The sequence below is a fragment of the Eucalyptus grandis genome, chromosome 11 (genome assembly GCF_016545825.1).
Source record: "Eucalyptus grandis isolate ANBG69807.140 chromosome 11, ASM1654582v1, whole genome shotgun sequence".
NCBI classification, from domain to species: domain Eukaryota; kingdom Viridiplantae; phylum Streptophyta; class Magnoliopsida; order Myrtales; family Myrtaceae; genus Eucalyptus; species Eucalyptus grandis.
In genome coordinates, this window is record NC_052622.1 from 10,932,576 (window position 1) to 10,945,327 (window position 12,752).

Consider the following 12,752-nt stretch of genomic DNA (forward strand, 5'->3'; position numbering starts at 1 on the left):
AGACTTGTTGCGAGGGAGTATACTCAACGAGAGGGCATCGACTACAATGAAGTGTTCTCTCCTGTGGTAAGGCATACCTCTATTCATGTATTACTTGCCTTAGTTACTGCACAGGATCTTGAGCTGGAGCAGCTAGATGTGAAAACGGCATTTCTTCATGGTGAATTGGAGGAACAAATTTACATGAAGCAACTTGAGGGATTTGCTATTCCAGGTAAGGAAGACCATGTTTGCTTATTGAAAAAATCTTTATATAGACTGAAACAATCTCCAAGACAGTGGTATAAGTGTTTTGATGCTTTCATGACCAGTCAAAATTATTCGAAAAGTCAGTTTGATAGTTGTGTTTATTTTAGGAGATTGGAGGATGGGTCTTTGATTTATTTGCTATTATATGTTGATGATATGTTAATAGCAGCTAAACATATGTCTAATATTGATGTGTTGAAGCGGCAGTTGAGTGCTGAGTTTGAAATGAAAGAATTAAGTGCTGCTAAGAAAATATTGGGTATGGAAATTTTGCGTGACAAGGCTGCAGGAATGTTGCGTTTGTCTCAAAAAAAATATATATTGAAAAGATCGTGGCATGTTTTAATATGCAGTTAGCAAAATCTGTAAGTACTCCTTTAGTCGCACATTTTAAACTTTCTGACAAGTTATCACCGCAAACTGAGGAAGAGGAGGAACATATGTCCTGTGTTCCATATTCTAGTGCAGTTGGTAGTATTATGTATGCCATGGTATGTACTAGACCTGACATTTCACAAGCTGTAAGTGTTGTCAGCCATTACATGACGCACCCAGGTAAGGCTCATTGGGAAGCCGTGAAATGGATCCTCAGATATCTAAATGGGACAACAGACATCGGCATTATGTATCGGAGGAACGTCAATGGCAATGAGACCACAAGGTATGTGAATTCGGATCACGCTGGTAACTTGGATGACTGCATATCGCTAGCAAGGTACGTGTTTACGCTAGTAGGTGGTGCAATAAGTTGGAAAGCGTCTTTACAAGATGATGTTGCATTATCTTCGACTGAGGTGGAGTACATGGCACTAACCTTTGTTACAAAGGAGTCGATATGGCTAAAGGGTTTGCTCTCAGACCTTGGACTGGAGCAGAAAAGTGTCACCATACACTATGACAATCAAGGTGTGATATATTTGACTTATAATCCAATACATCACGAGCAAACAAAACATATCGACATCAGGTACCATTTCATCCGAGATGTCATAACGAAGGGTAAAATTGTTGTGAAAAAAATAGCAACAGCGGAGAACCCAGCAGATATGATGACGAAGCCTGTTCCTTGAGCAAAGCTCGAGCTCTGTATGAGCTCGATTGGCGTCTGTAGAGTATGAGCGCCCATCGGGGCGTTGGGAGAGCCGAGCATGGAAAATAAGCACTATAACCTGGCTTCAAACATTGAGCCAAAGTGGAGAATTGTTAAATTATGTCTCAAGTTTGAATCCATATACGATACCCGATACGCGCAAAACATGGACATGCTAAAACGAGAAAGATCGTCTACGGAGCATTTGACGAGGAATGGCATGTGATAGGAGCCGAAAGAATCCCGCCCTCGATATGCGCTTCACGTTGGAAATGAAGGCTACAATCCATGGGATTCTTCTCATTTGTCAGCATGAAATAAGGCTGAAGGGTTGATCCTCCAATTTCTTCTACGTCATTAAATGCATGCACATGGCCATGTGCATGCATGCTCGTAGAAAAGAGTTGGTCAACACTTGCTGCTTCAGAAGCCTATCACGTAGGCGCCGAATTCACCCTCTCTTCTTGGTCATCTTTTGTGGGCTTCTCTTGTTTTCATTAATAAAGAAAGAGGGAAGGCAGAAGGTATTCTACAAGTGTCAGTGCATGCTGGTCATTCGCTCACACGCTATCATTAATTGCATGGAGGCGCGTGCTTTGAAGATCGGCACCGTTCTGACCATTGTGGAGTACAAGTTTATTTTGTTTTGTTTCCTCCCCTTCAACCGATAAAAGGTGAAGACGTCTGAAGCTCGAGACAGAGCGAAAGAATAGAGCGGCAGAGAGAACGAAAGGCAAAGAGCTCGAGAGACCAAGAGCGAGAGACGTGAGCTCAGAGAGATTTGTGCGGAGTCTGAGTCCATTGAGTTGTTTTGTTAAACACCATAGGTATCGGGTATAAAGTAGGGCTGGGAAATACTTGTGTGCATGAGTAATTGTAATCCTGTAATTCTCCGATTTATAGTGGATTGATTTGCTGGCTCTCCTCGTAGACGTAGGTTTCGACAATCGGACTGAACCACGTAAATTTCCAGTGTCCTATCCTTTTATTTTTCCTCGTTTTATTTCGATCGATTTCTATAGCTCCCGACATAATTGCAAAATATACGATCCGCTTCCGCTATGACGCCGATTACAACAAACTGGACTAAGGCCAATCCTACAAAAGGTGAAAACTCAGCGATCGGTGCATGCCCTCATTAGCGTGAACGGTCTCCTATTTATACAAAATATCTGATTTCCTAGGACAAAACGTTGGAATACGCTACTAGATTTTCGACTTCAAGCGATCGTCGTTGTTGTCGTGGCGGACCATAAGCTCTTGTCCTCTCATTTTTCTATGTATGCTCGATCACACGCTGCTGCTGGATCGTCCCTCATCGAATCTTCTGTCCATGTTGCTCAATCACACGCCGCTGGGCTCGCCTCTCGTCCATTCGTTAGTGTCCTCGTGTTTTTAGCCGGAACTCCTGGTCGGAAACAAATGGCGCGCGAGAAGTCGTGTCGTTCTCAGGATCGAAGATTTTATTTGGAGACGTTGTCTCTATATACCATCATTATTCTTCCGCAAGCTATAAAGAGGGAATCTGCACGGAACATACAGTTATGGATGGTCCCTTGTTCTCCCAGAGAAGCAAGGACCCACCTTCTGGGAAAGGGATTGATGCTCGAGAGAAATAGGCTCGATTATCAATGAGTGCATACGGTTCCTCGACCGGTTGTCCGGAGCTCCATGCGCATCTCCATCCTGGTACATGAAATGTGTTGTCCGGGCAAGATTGTAAGCCATCCGCACAAAAGATTGATCGAAGGTGGAGCCATTGACTAGATATTTGTTCATCTGTTTCCAAGACGTGTCGATCAATTTCATAACGTAATCGCGAGCCTCTGATTCGGAGACCTCCATCTCTTGCATGTAACACATGATTGAATTCGTTGTTTCTCCCCTCTCTAGCTCAGCCTGTTAGGACCATAGTTTTGCCAATTGTTTTAGAAGAAGATTATTTTAGAAGAAGCTATCTAAAAGATTATTGAGTATATGGATATTATGACTGCAGAAAAAAGAAGTATTTGCATAAGGTTAACTGTGAAACAGGAAAAATCGAACTGGAGAGAGCTGAAAAAAATGCATACCGATGAGGTAACGAGATCATTGGTAAGACGAAAAATCATGGATGGCAAGCGCAAGATATCATGGTAATGTTCTAGCGATTCTAGTTCCTCCCGTCTCATGCTTGGGCTTGATAAAAAGTAGGCATGAATCAATATGACATGCCCTGATGATGATATCCACCCATTGTTCAAGTACTCTTCAAATCGTGGGTTAGTCTTGTTGTAGCTCCATTTGGCTTCTTGCAAGAAGGATTTGCACAAATCATACCACTGGGAAGCAATAGAAATACCAAATTTACGTATTAGGTGGGAAATTCCTAAAAGTCGGATGCGTACATGGTCAGTTAGTACAATGTCGAGTACTGAAAAGTCTTTTCGCTTACTGATTTTGCTAGATACGGGATGACAATTTTCCCAGTCTCCTTAAGAGTGTCGTAAGCGATTTCGTTCACGCTGTTGAAGAGAACTAAGAAGCACAACTTCATATAGCCTGGAAGATCGTCCACAGCATTGATGTCCCATCTGAAACCACACAAATGACAAGGTGGAACCTCAACCTCTAAAATGCATGAACGTTATTGTCTCCAAGTAAATCGACGAGCGATGAACCTGCGGACAGCATCAGTGAATAGCTCCAGTTCGTCCAATGTGCCATAAACATCGTACACATCATCGATGATGGTTATCAGCGAGGTCACTTTGGTCAGCCGCTTCCGACAATTAGCGAGCGTAGGTTCGTCTGCCACTCCAGCCGCCCAAAAGAAGCACTCCATTAGTCTATCCCTCACGAAGTTCAAATTTCTCGCGAGGCTAACATCATTCCACCATCTGCGATAACACAGTATAATTTTAGAGCATGCATTGCAATTTTTCGAATACATGGGAAGCTTTCCAAAGTCTAATTTCCTTATAGCCCATGAATTCCGTCGTCCATTATAGGATTTATCCTCATGAGTTTGCAGACTAAACTTGACATTTCCTGAAGATCTCTTTGGAGGATTGATTGCAACGTGTTGAAGTTCATCGCGGCAAATTCGGGGATTCGATGATCGGGGTATCTGCATCTTCTGTAAGCTTCAATGGACCATCGAGCTTCTAGCAATGGCATTCTACAGTGCAGAGGCAGTTCTAATTCATGTTTCACTTGGTCTTGAAGATCTTTGTCGACGTTGCAATTAAGGTTTCTGAGATGCTCGATGGCGAATGATCTAGCCTCTTGCAAGATATCTTCTTCTTCAAAGGCCAAATGGGAGGCTTCGTGTAGACTCAGCATTCCTTGGACATCACCACCAAGGGTCTTCATAAAACTGCCACTTTCGTCCATTAAAATCTTAAAAACATCTGTTTATTCGAAGCCAAGATTAGTCCATCTGATTAGAGAAAGATACTATACAGTTTTTTATTTATAAAGCCCTTGGCTTATGAGAGGATATGGTGAGGTCCTATGCTGAGAGCTATTATAGATGTCACTATAACAGTGTTTAGCATGTCATGGTGATTACAGAATCCTTTTCTGTTTCATAAAATCATTTCGAACCTTCATAGACAAGAGTTAGTGTAAAAAAAATTGCAAAAGCATCTTGGTCCCACTTTTGAGAATTATCTTCTAATTGCTTTTGTTTCTAAGATTTGATTTACGATGAAATACCTTGAGAAACTTCAAAGCCGTGCTGTCTAAGAATCCGAAAGCTTAGAGCTGTGCCATGCAGAGACTTCTGCCGGCTTTTATTGACCGCATCATTAGAGAGACATCTGCGAAGAGCTCTCGAAATGTCTTCCTCAAAATGTTGGCCGAGTCCTAAGCGTTGAATGTCATCAACCAGAGCAAATATGGTCATGGGTTCAGCTTTTTCGTCATTGAGAGCACCTCTCACTTCTTCCAACATTTGTGCCTTTTCTCTCTGTAGCTCAACCTACGTTAGAAGAAAGTAAAATCCGCAGCTTAGTGTATGAACCCTAGAAAAAAGCAAAGAAAGATACTTCAAAGGAAGAGGTGGAAATCTTCTATCTGGTGGTCCCATTTATGTCACATGCGTGGGATTATGACTATGATTGATTTTTTAAAATGAATTAGTGTTGTGTAAAAGACGTCAAGATACACGAGGATAGAGGATTTCATCTTTTCATGGCATGCTGTCGATTTTGATAGGTTTATATTGCTAACTAATCACAAATGACAATGGTTCATGACTCTCTATTCTTGTTTGGACAAGACTTCCTACATACTTGCTGGAAGAAAACCTCTTCCAATCAGTATTCGGGTTGGTGGATACAAGTACGACAAGTGCCATAATTTTTATATGACGCTCACTTAAATACTATAATTTTTTTTCAATTGTCTAAATGTTATAACTTATATACAACACTATTTTGAGTATCATAACCTTTTTTTTTCCAATCACTTAAGCACCATATAACTTTTCAACCGATTACTTAAATATCATAACTTTTTTAAAAAGCATTCACCACAAGTGATATGTCACATCAGATTTCCAAGATTTGGGTGAGCATTTATAAAAGGTTTTAGCGCTTAAGTGATAGATTAAAAGTTACAACACTCAAGTAAACATTTTTTAGAAATTTAGAAATTATGACACTCAAGTGACCGAAAAAAATTATGGCACTCGGTGAATATTATAACGAAAGTTATGATAGTTGTGGTGTTCTTTACCTTTACTTAAATCCATATTTCGATGATGGCCTTCCAATTCATCCATTAAAAACATGATTAGAGGAAACTAAGTATAGAGGAAAATATGACCTATCAATAAAAGTGATAAATCTTGATTATGAGACCACATGAATTAATAATTATGACGATGGGGAGATCATTAAATCAAATGTCATACTCATCAAGTTAGTACAGTGATGCCTAACATAAAGTTACAGCACAACCGAGTTTGATCAACAGTTTGTCCTAGGGTAATTCTCCTCTCTAATTCCAAAATTTCATCTATGTTTTATTGAGAACGTGAGAATAATTGAACTTCCAATTAGACTAAATTCCCACCGATGCATTGAGCTGCCTTGTCCACGTACCTGCAGCAATGCTCCACCCACAAGTGGCCAATGTAGGAACCAAGGTTACTTTGAGCAGAAGACATTACAATTCGAATACAGAATGTCTCGTATTCAAACCAAGTATTTAACCACTCATCTAAACATTATATTTAAGTTCAAACCAAATTACGAAAATTGTGTTCTTCTTTTTTACAGTAGCATAAATGTCTCGTATGGAGAACATATAATTAGAGTGTGGTTTTTTACCGCACGACGAGATTGATGGCTTTCATCAGCCTCAAGCGACTGAAGGTAATTGTGAGTCCAAACGGTTGGCTGATAATTGGCCGATCTCCGTCCTCCTTGAGTATCAGAGACCTGCGTGCTCGCTGAACAATGGACTCGACCATTAGCCGTTGGAGAGGGAAGCTTCGGAAGATAAGGCGCGGCCAAAAGACGAAGTGCCATTACTCACACGAACTGGACTAAGGCCAATCTTACAAAAGGTGAAAACTCAGTGATCAGTGCATGCCCTCAGTTAGCGTGAACGGTCCCTATTTATACAAAATATCTGATTTCCTAGGACACAACGTTGGAATACGCTACTAGATTTTCGACTTCAAGCGATCGTCGCTGTTGTCGTGGCGGACCATATGCTCCTGTCCTCTCATTTTTCTATGTTTGCTCGATCACACGTTGCTGCTGGATCGTCTCTCATCGAATCTTCTGTCCATGTTGCTCAATCACACGCCGCTGGGCTCGCCTTTCGTTATTTCTCTGGGTCTCTTAGGCTGCGCATGGTAACATTTCTTGGTTGGGGAAGAGTTTTTTTTTTTTCAGAAATAGTTCTTTTTTATTTCTATTCTGGGGAACAATTTCTGTATAAAAAAACCCGTTTGATAACTACACAAAATTTATACTCTTGGAATAGAAAAAGAATATAAATGCATTTGGTAACGCAACAATTTCTCTTTTGTATTTATTCGTTTTTTATTCTTGCCCACGGATTGCCGCCGCCCCGCCACCGCCAGTCGCCGCCACCGAGTCGCTGGCGGTGACCGGCGGCAGCGACAGGCGGCCGGTGGCAACATAAAAGAAAAAAAAATCATTTATTTCTGAAACTTATTCTCGGGGACAAGAAACAACTTTTTTTTACTTCTCATTTCTATTCCAAAACCATTCTTGGGCTAACTTTTTGTTCTCGGGAACAAAAAACTAACTTGCCGTTATCAAACGAGTTTCTATTCTTTTTTTGTTCTGAGAAAGAAAAGAATAGAAATTCTTGGGCTGGGGAAGGTTACCATGCGCAGCCTTAATATGCACCGCAAACAGTGTCTACATCTTTTTCAAGATGGTCAAGAATCCGACCCAAATAAGATCCTCACAGGACACCTAGAGGGCTCCCACTTTTGGTACTAGATAAGATGCCAATCGAATATTTTCAGGTTCAAATTCGACGCATGGAGGCAGGACTTCGGTCGCATGCAAGTTGAGGAAGGGAGAAATTGGAGATCCCTCACATTCGAGATGTCAACCCCGACCAACTAGACTATGCTTAGATGCCGTAATTGATATCAATTGATTGAGCACGCGATATCAAGTTAATATGCCACATTATGTAGCTCTCGCTTCCTTGAAGTAGGTTACATTCTGAAAGACTTTTGTATAGGACACGCGGACCCCTGGAGTGCCATAACTTGGCAGAAATGGACACTTAAGTGCCATAACTTATAAAATGTACACTTAAGTACCAAAATCGGAGCAAAATAGATCACTTGAGTGCCAATCTGACCAAAATCCAACCAAATTGCATACGTGGCATTTTTCCGACGAAGCGAATGCAAAACGACATCATTTTGCACACTGACGTGGCCAAATAATGCAAAAACGGCGTCGTTTTGGGCTAACGTGGTAAAAAAATAATATAAAAATTAATTAAATTAAATTTAGCTAAAATATTTTAAAATTATAATAAAGGGGGGGGGGAAGGCGGCCGAGGACCGCCTCCCCGCCATCGCCGGAAGGGCGACATTGGAGGGGGAGGGTCAGTGAAGTCGCCGAGCCTTGGCCAAGGGTCGGCGACCTGGCCAACCGGCGGCGAGAGCTCGTGAGCCCTTACCCCAAATCAAGGCAAGGGTTGCAGCCATCACGAGTGACCCCGGCCGAGCAAGGGCCATCGACCCTCGCCGGATCCAGGTGAGGGCCGCAAGCCCTGCCACTTGCCACGCATTTGGGCAGGGTCGGGGCCCTCACCCGGCCGGGTCAGGCCGCTGCCCGCTGGGGTCGACCCTCGCCCGGATCGACGAGGGCTCGCGGCCCTCGCCGAGATCCAGCGAAGGGGGAAGGAGGAGAAGGTGAGGCAGCCAGCGGTTGAGGAGGAAGAAAATGGGGGGGGGAAGGAGGAGGAGGGAGGCACCGACGGCAAGGGCTAGGGTTGTCAAGCCTTGGCCGAGGGCCATCGGCCCGGCCCAACCGGCGGCGAGGGCCTACATGCCTCGCCCCGGATCCGGGCGAGGGTTGCCAACCCTCGCCGGCCGACAACCCTCGCCGGATCGGGTGAGGGCCACGACCCTCACCCAAATCAGGGCGAGAGCACGCAAGCCCTTGCTACCGATCAGCTAGGGCCACCGGCCCTCAACCGGGCTCGACGGCCCCGGCCGACCCACCCCCACCTTCCGACGACGATGGGGAGGCGGCGGCGGCAGAAGGGCTCGGCCCTCGGCCCGCCGACTTCCTCCTTCTCCTCCGTTTTTTTTAATATTTTAAATAAATATAAATTATATTATTATTTTTTTAATTTAATTTAATTAATTTTATATTATATTAAAATTCAAATTATGCCAAAACGACGTCATTTTGGGTGAATTAGAGCTGAGTCAACTCTCCAAAGTGAGCCACTTGAGATAGCTAGTATAAGCACCTAGAGGGGGGTGAATGGGTGCACAAACAATTTATCGAGATACGGAAGCGATTCTTGGCAAATGATAGAAAGGAAGTTTATTATGATTAATGAAAATGAAGTACGATCAAGCTAAAAAGAGTAAGGAAGAGAAAATTAAACACAGGGTTTATAGTTGTTCGGCTTATTCCAAGCCTACGTCCACTCTTCCGCACTGACAGCCTACCGGCTGGATTTCACTATGATCAAAAGAGAAGTTACAGCATAGCTTTGCCTTGATTCCACAGTGTAGATGTTCTACCACACCTCCTCAAGGTTTCTCACAAATATAGACTCTCTTTTGTATACAAGTATTCGCTCAAAGTGATTGTCTAAACAAAAAGGAGCTTCAGACTTTGGAATTCTTCTATCGCGCACACCTCAAACAACTAAGACCTTCTTCCTTATATACTCCTTTATGCCATCATACCCGTTGGCACTTTCCAAAGGAATTCCTCCAATCTACCCGTTGGACGGAATCAATTAGGAAGATTGTTCGAGCTATTAAAGAAACGTGTCGATAGCCCATCAATCCTGTTCGCCCATACAAACAGGATCTCGGTTTCCATAAGTAAAACCTTCCAAGAATATTTAGGCAATCATCGAATCTTCAATCATAGAATCAATCTCGATCAATCAAAGGATTTCGTTACGTCTTCTCCAGCCATGAGATCTTCACCAGTTGATAAGGTTAAATCCTTGACGGAACATCCAGTTCTGGATAACCTTTCTTCAACGGATTAGAGATCAATGAGGATAGACTTTGAGTCTTGAGTCTAGCTGTCCGGAGGTCTTCGGACTTTAAATAGCGAGTCCGCAAGCCTTCGAGACTAGACGATGGAAACGTTTTGTCAACTTCAAAACACTTCAAGAAGATTTCTCCAACAATCTCCCCCTTTTTGATGGTGACAAAACTTTCCCGCAGATTTGGATAACTTTGACCGCAAAACATTCCTCAAACACATATGCATATCTTATAGAGATAAATGGCTAAATGAATAACACTAGAATCTGCAACCACAGAAAATAGGTTAGTCTAGTATACGATAAAGCCATCCATAAGATATCAATACTCGTTAATAAAAGCAGTCAAGTCCAAGTCTAGTTCAATTTTCATCCAGACACAAAACAAAGTCAAACAGAGTTCAAACAACAAAACAATCCAACAAACAGTTAAAAGTTTAACAATTGAAAGTTTGATCAACTCTTGCATCTCTCCCCCTTTTTGTCATCATTAAAAAGGTTGAGATGAAGTCAAGATTGCTTGGGAACGCGGACAAGTTGGAAATCTTCCATAGACTAAATGATGCCTTCCAACCTTTTAAAGTCTTCCTTCGTTGTGCAATCTCCTCACTCTTGGCATTGGCCACGATTCGAACGAAAGAGAGGGCTTGTATCTTATCATTCAATGAACATGAAGAAGCTTGACCTGCATTCTTCAAGCTTTGAACCTCGCATCCCAAGGCATAAATTTGACCTCGAATCTCCAAAAGAATATCCATGATTCTGCGAAAATCTGCTGCATTATCTGTCTGAGTACTTGCTTTGGCCCGATCTGATGGAGTAAATGCAGACGATGGTAGATTAGCATAATCTCGCAGGTTTGGCGATGAAACTTCATGACCTTCTTCTGGAAACTGAGAGGTATAAACATCCTCTGGGTCTGCATGTGAGCGACTGACTCCTTCACTTGCATCAGGATATGAAGACTTCCCTCCTTTCTCTTGATCTCCCCGTTTTCATGCCTACGGGTGGAGAAGAGAATTCCTCGGTTCTCCTTCTTCTCTTCTTTCTTCTTCAGTCTTTCCTCCTCTATTTCTTTTTCAACTTCTCTTTCTTCTTCTTCCTTCTCCTCTGCTTCTTTCGTCATTTGTTCCGATTCTTTCGTGGAAGAGGACGACTTAAAATTCTTCAAAGCCATTGCGAGATGGTGATGTCTTCCTCATCATCTTCATCCTCAACGAGGAGAGCTCTTCTTCTCTTGGATGGAGCAACCATGGGCTCCTTCCCTTTTCTTTTAGCTGCAGAAGAAGTTTGATGAGTTTTGGCAGGAGTCTTCTCCTTGAATTTTTCCAACTCCTTTCTCAGTTCCTTCAGACACATTTTGGTCACCATTTTCAGTCCTACCACCATATGATCGCATGGTCGAACACAAAAGATTTGTGGAGGCTGAATATTAAGATGTCTGAATAACTTTGTAACAAGGCTTAGGTAAGGAAGTTGACCTCTGTCCTTCATCATTGCTCTATACATGTGAAACATAATAGTATGAGGGAGAGAAAACTTTTTTCCACAGAGGATGGCATACATCAACTTTGCCTCTGAACTTGAAACATCAGTTTTGGAAGTTGATTTTGGTCGGAGGCAATTAATCACAATCTTGTGAAGCAAGATGTTGAATGCACTCATCCTTAAATAGGTGATCTTCTCATTTGTTCTCCTGTCCTTCACCAGTTCCAATGTGGCTCGAGCAATGGAAACTTTAATTGGTTGATATCTTCCTCTTTCAACTCCTAATACATCTGCCAGCATATTCATATCCACAACATAATCTTGGTCTTTAATGCTGAAAGAGAATCTATTCGCATCCAAAAAGCTAAGATTTGAATAGAAATATGCAGTTAATCCAAAGATAGGCCTCGTATTGTCGAACATAACTTTTCAAGTTGAAGATAACTTGAACTTTTCCCTTAAGTTCACATTCACAAAGCATCCGAAAATCAAAATCCACACTCCTAGGGTTTATTACCCCACGCTTCAGCAATTTCGAGTATAGATCCTTTTGTTCCTTCGATCGAACAAATCTCCCTTTTTCCTTGAATTTCAACCGCAATACCCATTTTCGGTTGAAATAGGCTGTACAAATTGTCATCATCATTCCCATCTACAGATTCGGCCCCTCACGAGGATCACTTGGGATATTCGCAAGGGTTTCCTCACCACCCCTTTACGAGCAATTCCCAAACTTTCCATTTTTCGCAGAAAGATATATTCGTTCTTATATCCTTTGTCTTTAAGAAAATCATCAACATAGTTCAAAGGAATACGAATTCCTTTTAAGGCACGATATAGCTTGTAAATAAAAGCGGGCTTTTGAACTCTTACGGGGTCTGCATCCTCGATGATTTCTTCCTGTTGTTGATGATCAATGCCTTGAGGACTAGATGGTGGAGAATGACGCTGCGAGAATGTTGTGGGCTCGGTTGCTGTTCGGAGACACTTCTTCTTGCAAGATCGAAGTGCGTAGGCCCCTCACTCATTCGCCGTGGTCCCCCCGCTTGCGATTCTCGAAGACTTCCTTGAAGATGACATCTTTCTCGTTTTTGGAAGATTCCTTGCTTGACTTTCCCAAGAAAGATGACAACTTTTGAAGATTAAACAAAGAAGACAAACGGGAATGGAGGATCGATGCTTTCTAAGGTTT

General features: G+C 42.4%; 1 protein-coding gene across 1 annotated transcript; it reads right to left on the reverse strand.

Annotated features, from left to right (window-relative positions):
- Positions 1-2,881: 2,881 nt before the first annotated feature.
- LOC104427205 (isoprene synthase, chloroplastic) lies at positions 2,882-6,881 on the reverse strand. The gene is made up of 7 exons (XM_039305053.1): positions 6,658-6,881; positions 5,039-5,303; positions 4,365-4,731; positions 4,000-4,296; positions 3,774-3,912; positions 3,412-3,660; positions 2,882-3,238 (listed from the first exon to the last, which is right to left on the reverse strand). The coding sequence occupies exons 1-7, from the start codon at positions 6,856-6,858 to the stop codon at positions 2,882-2,884; spliced, it is 1,875 nt and encodes a 624-aa protein (XP_039160987.1). The 5' UTR covers positions 6,859-6,881.
- Between the last annotated feature and the right edge of the window lie 5,871 nt (positions 6,882-12,752).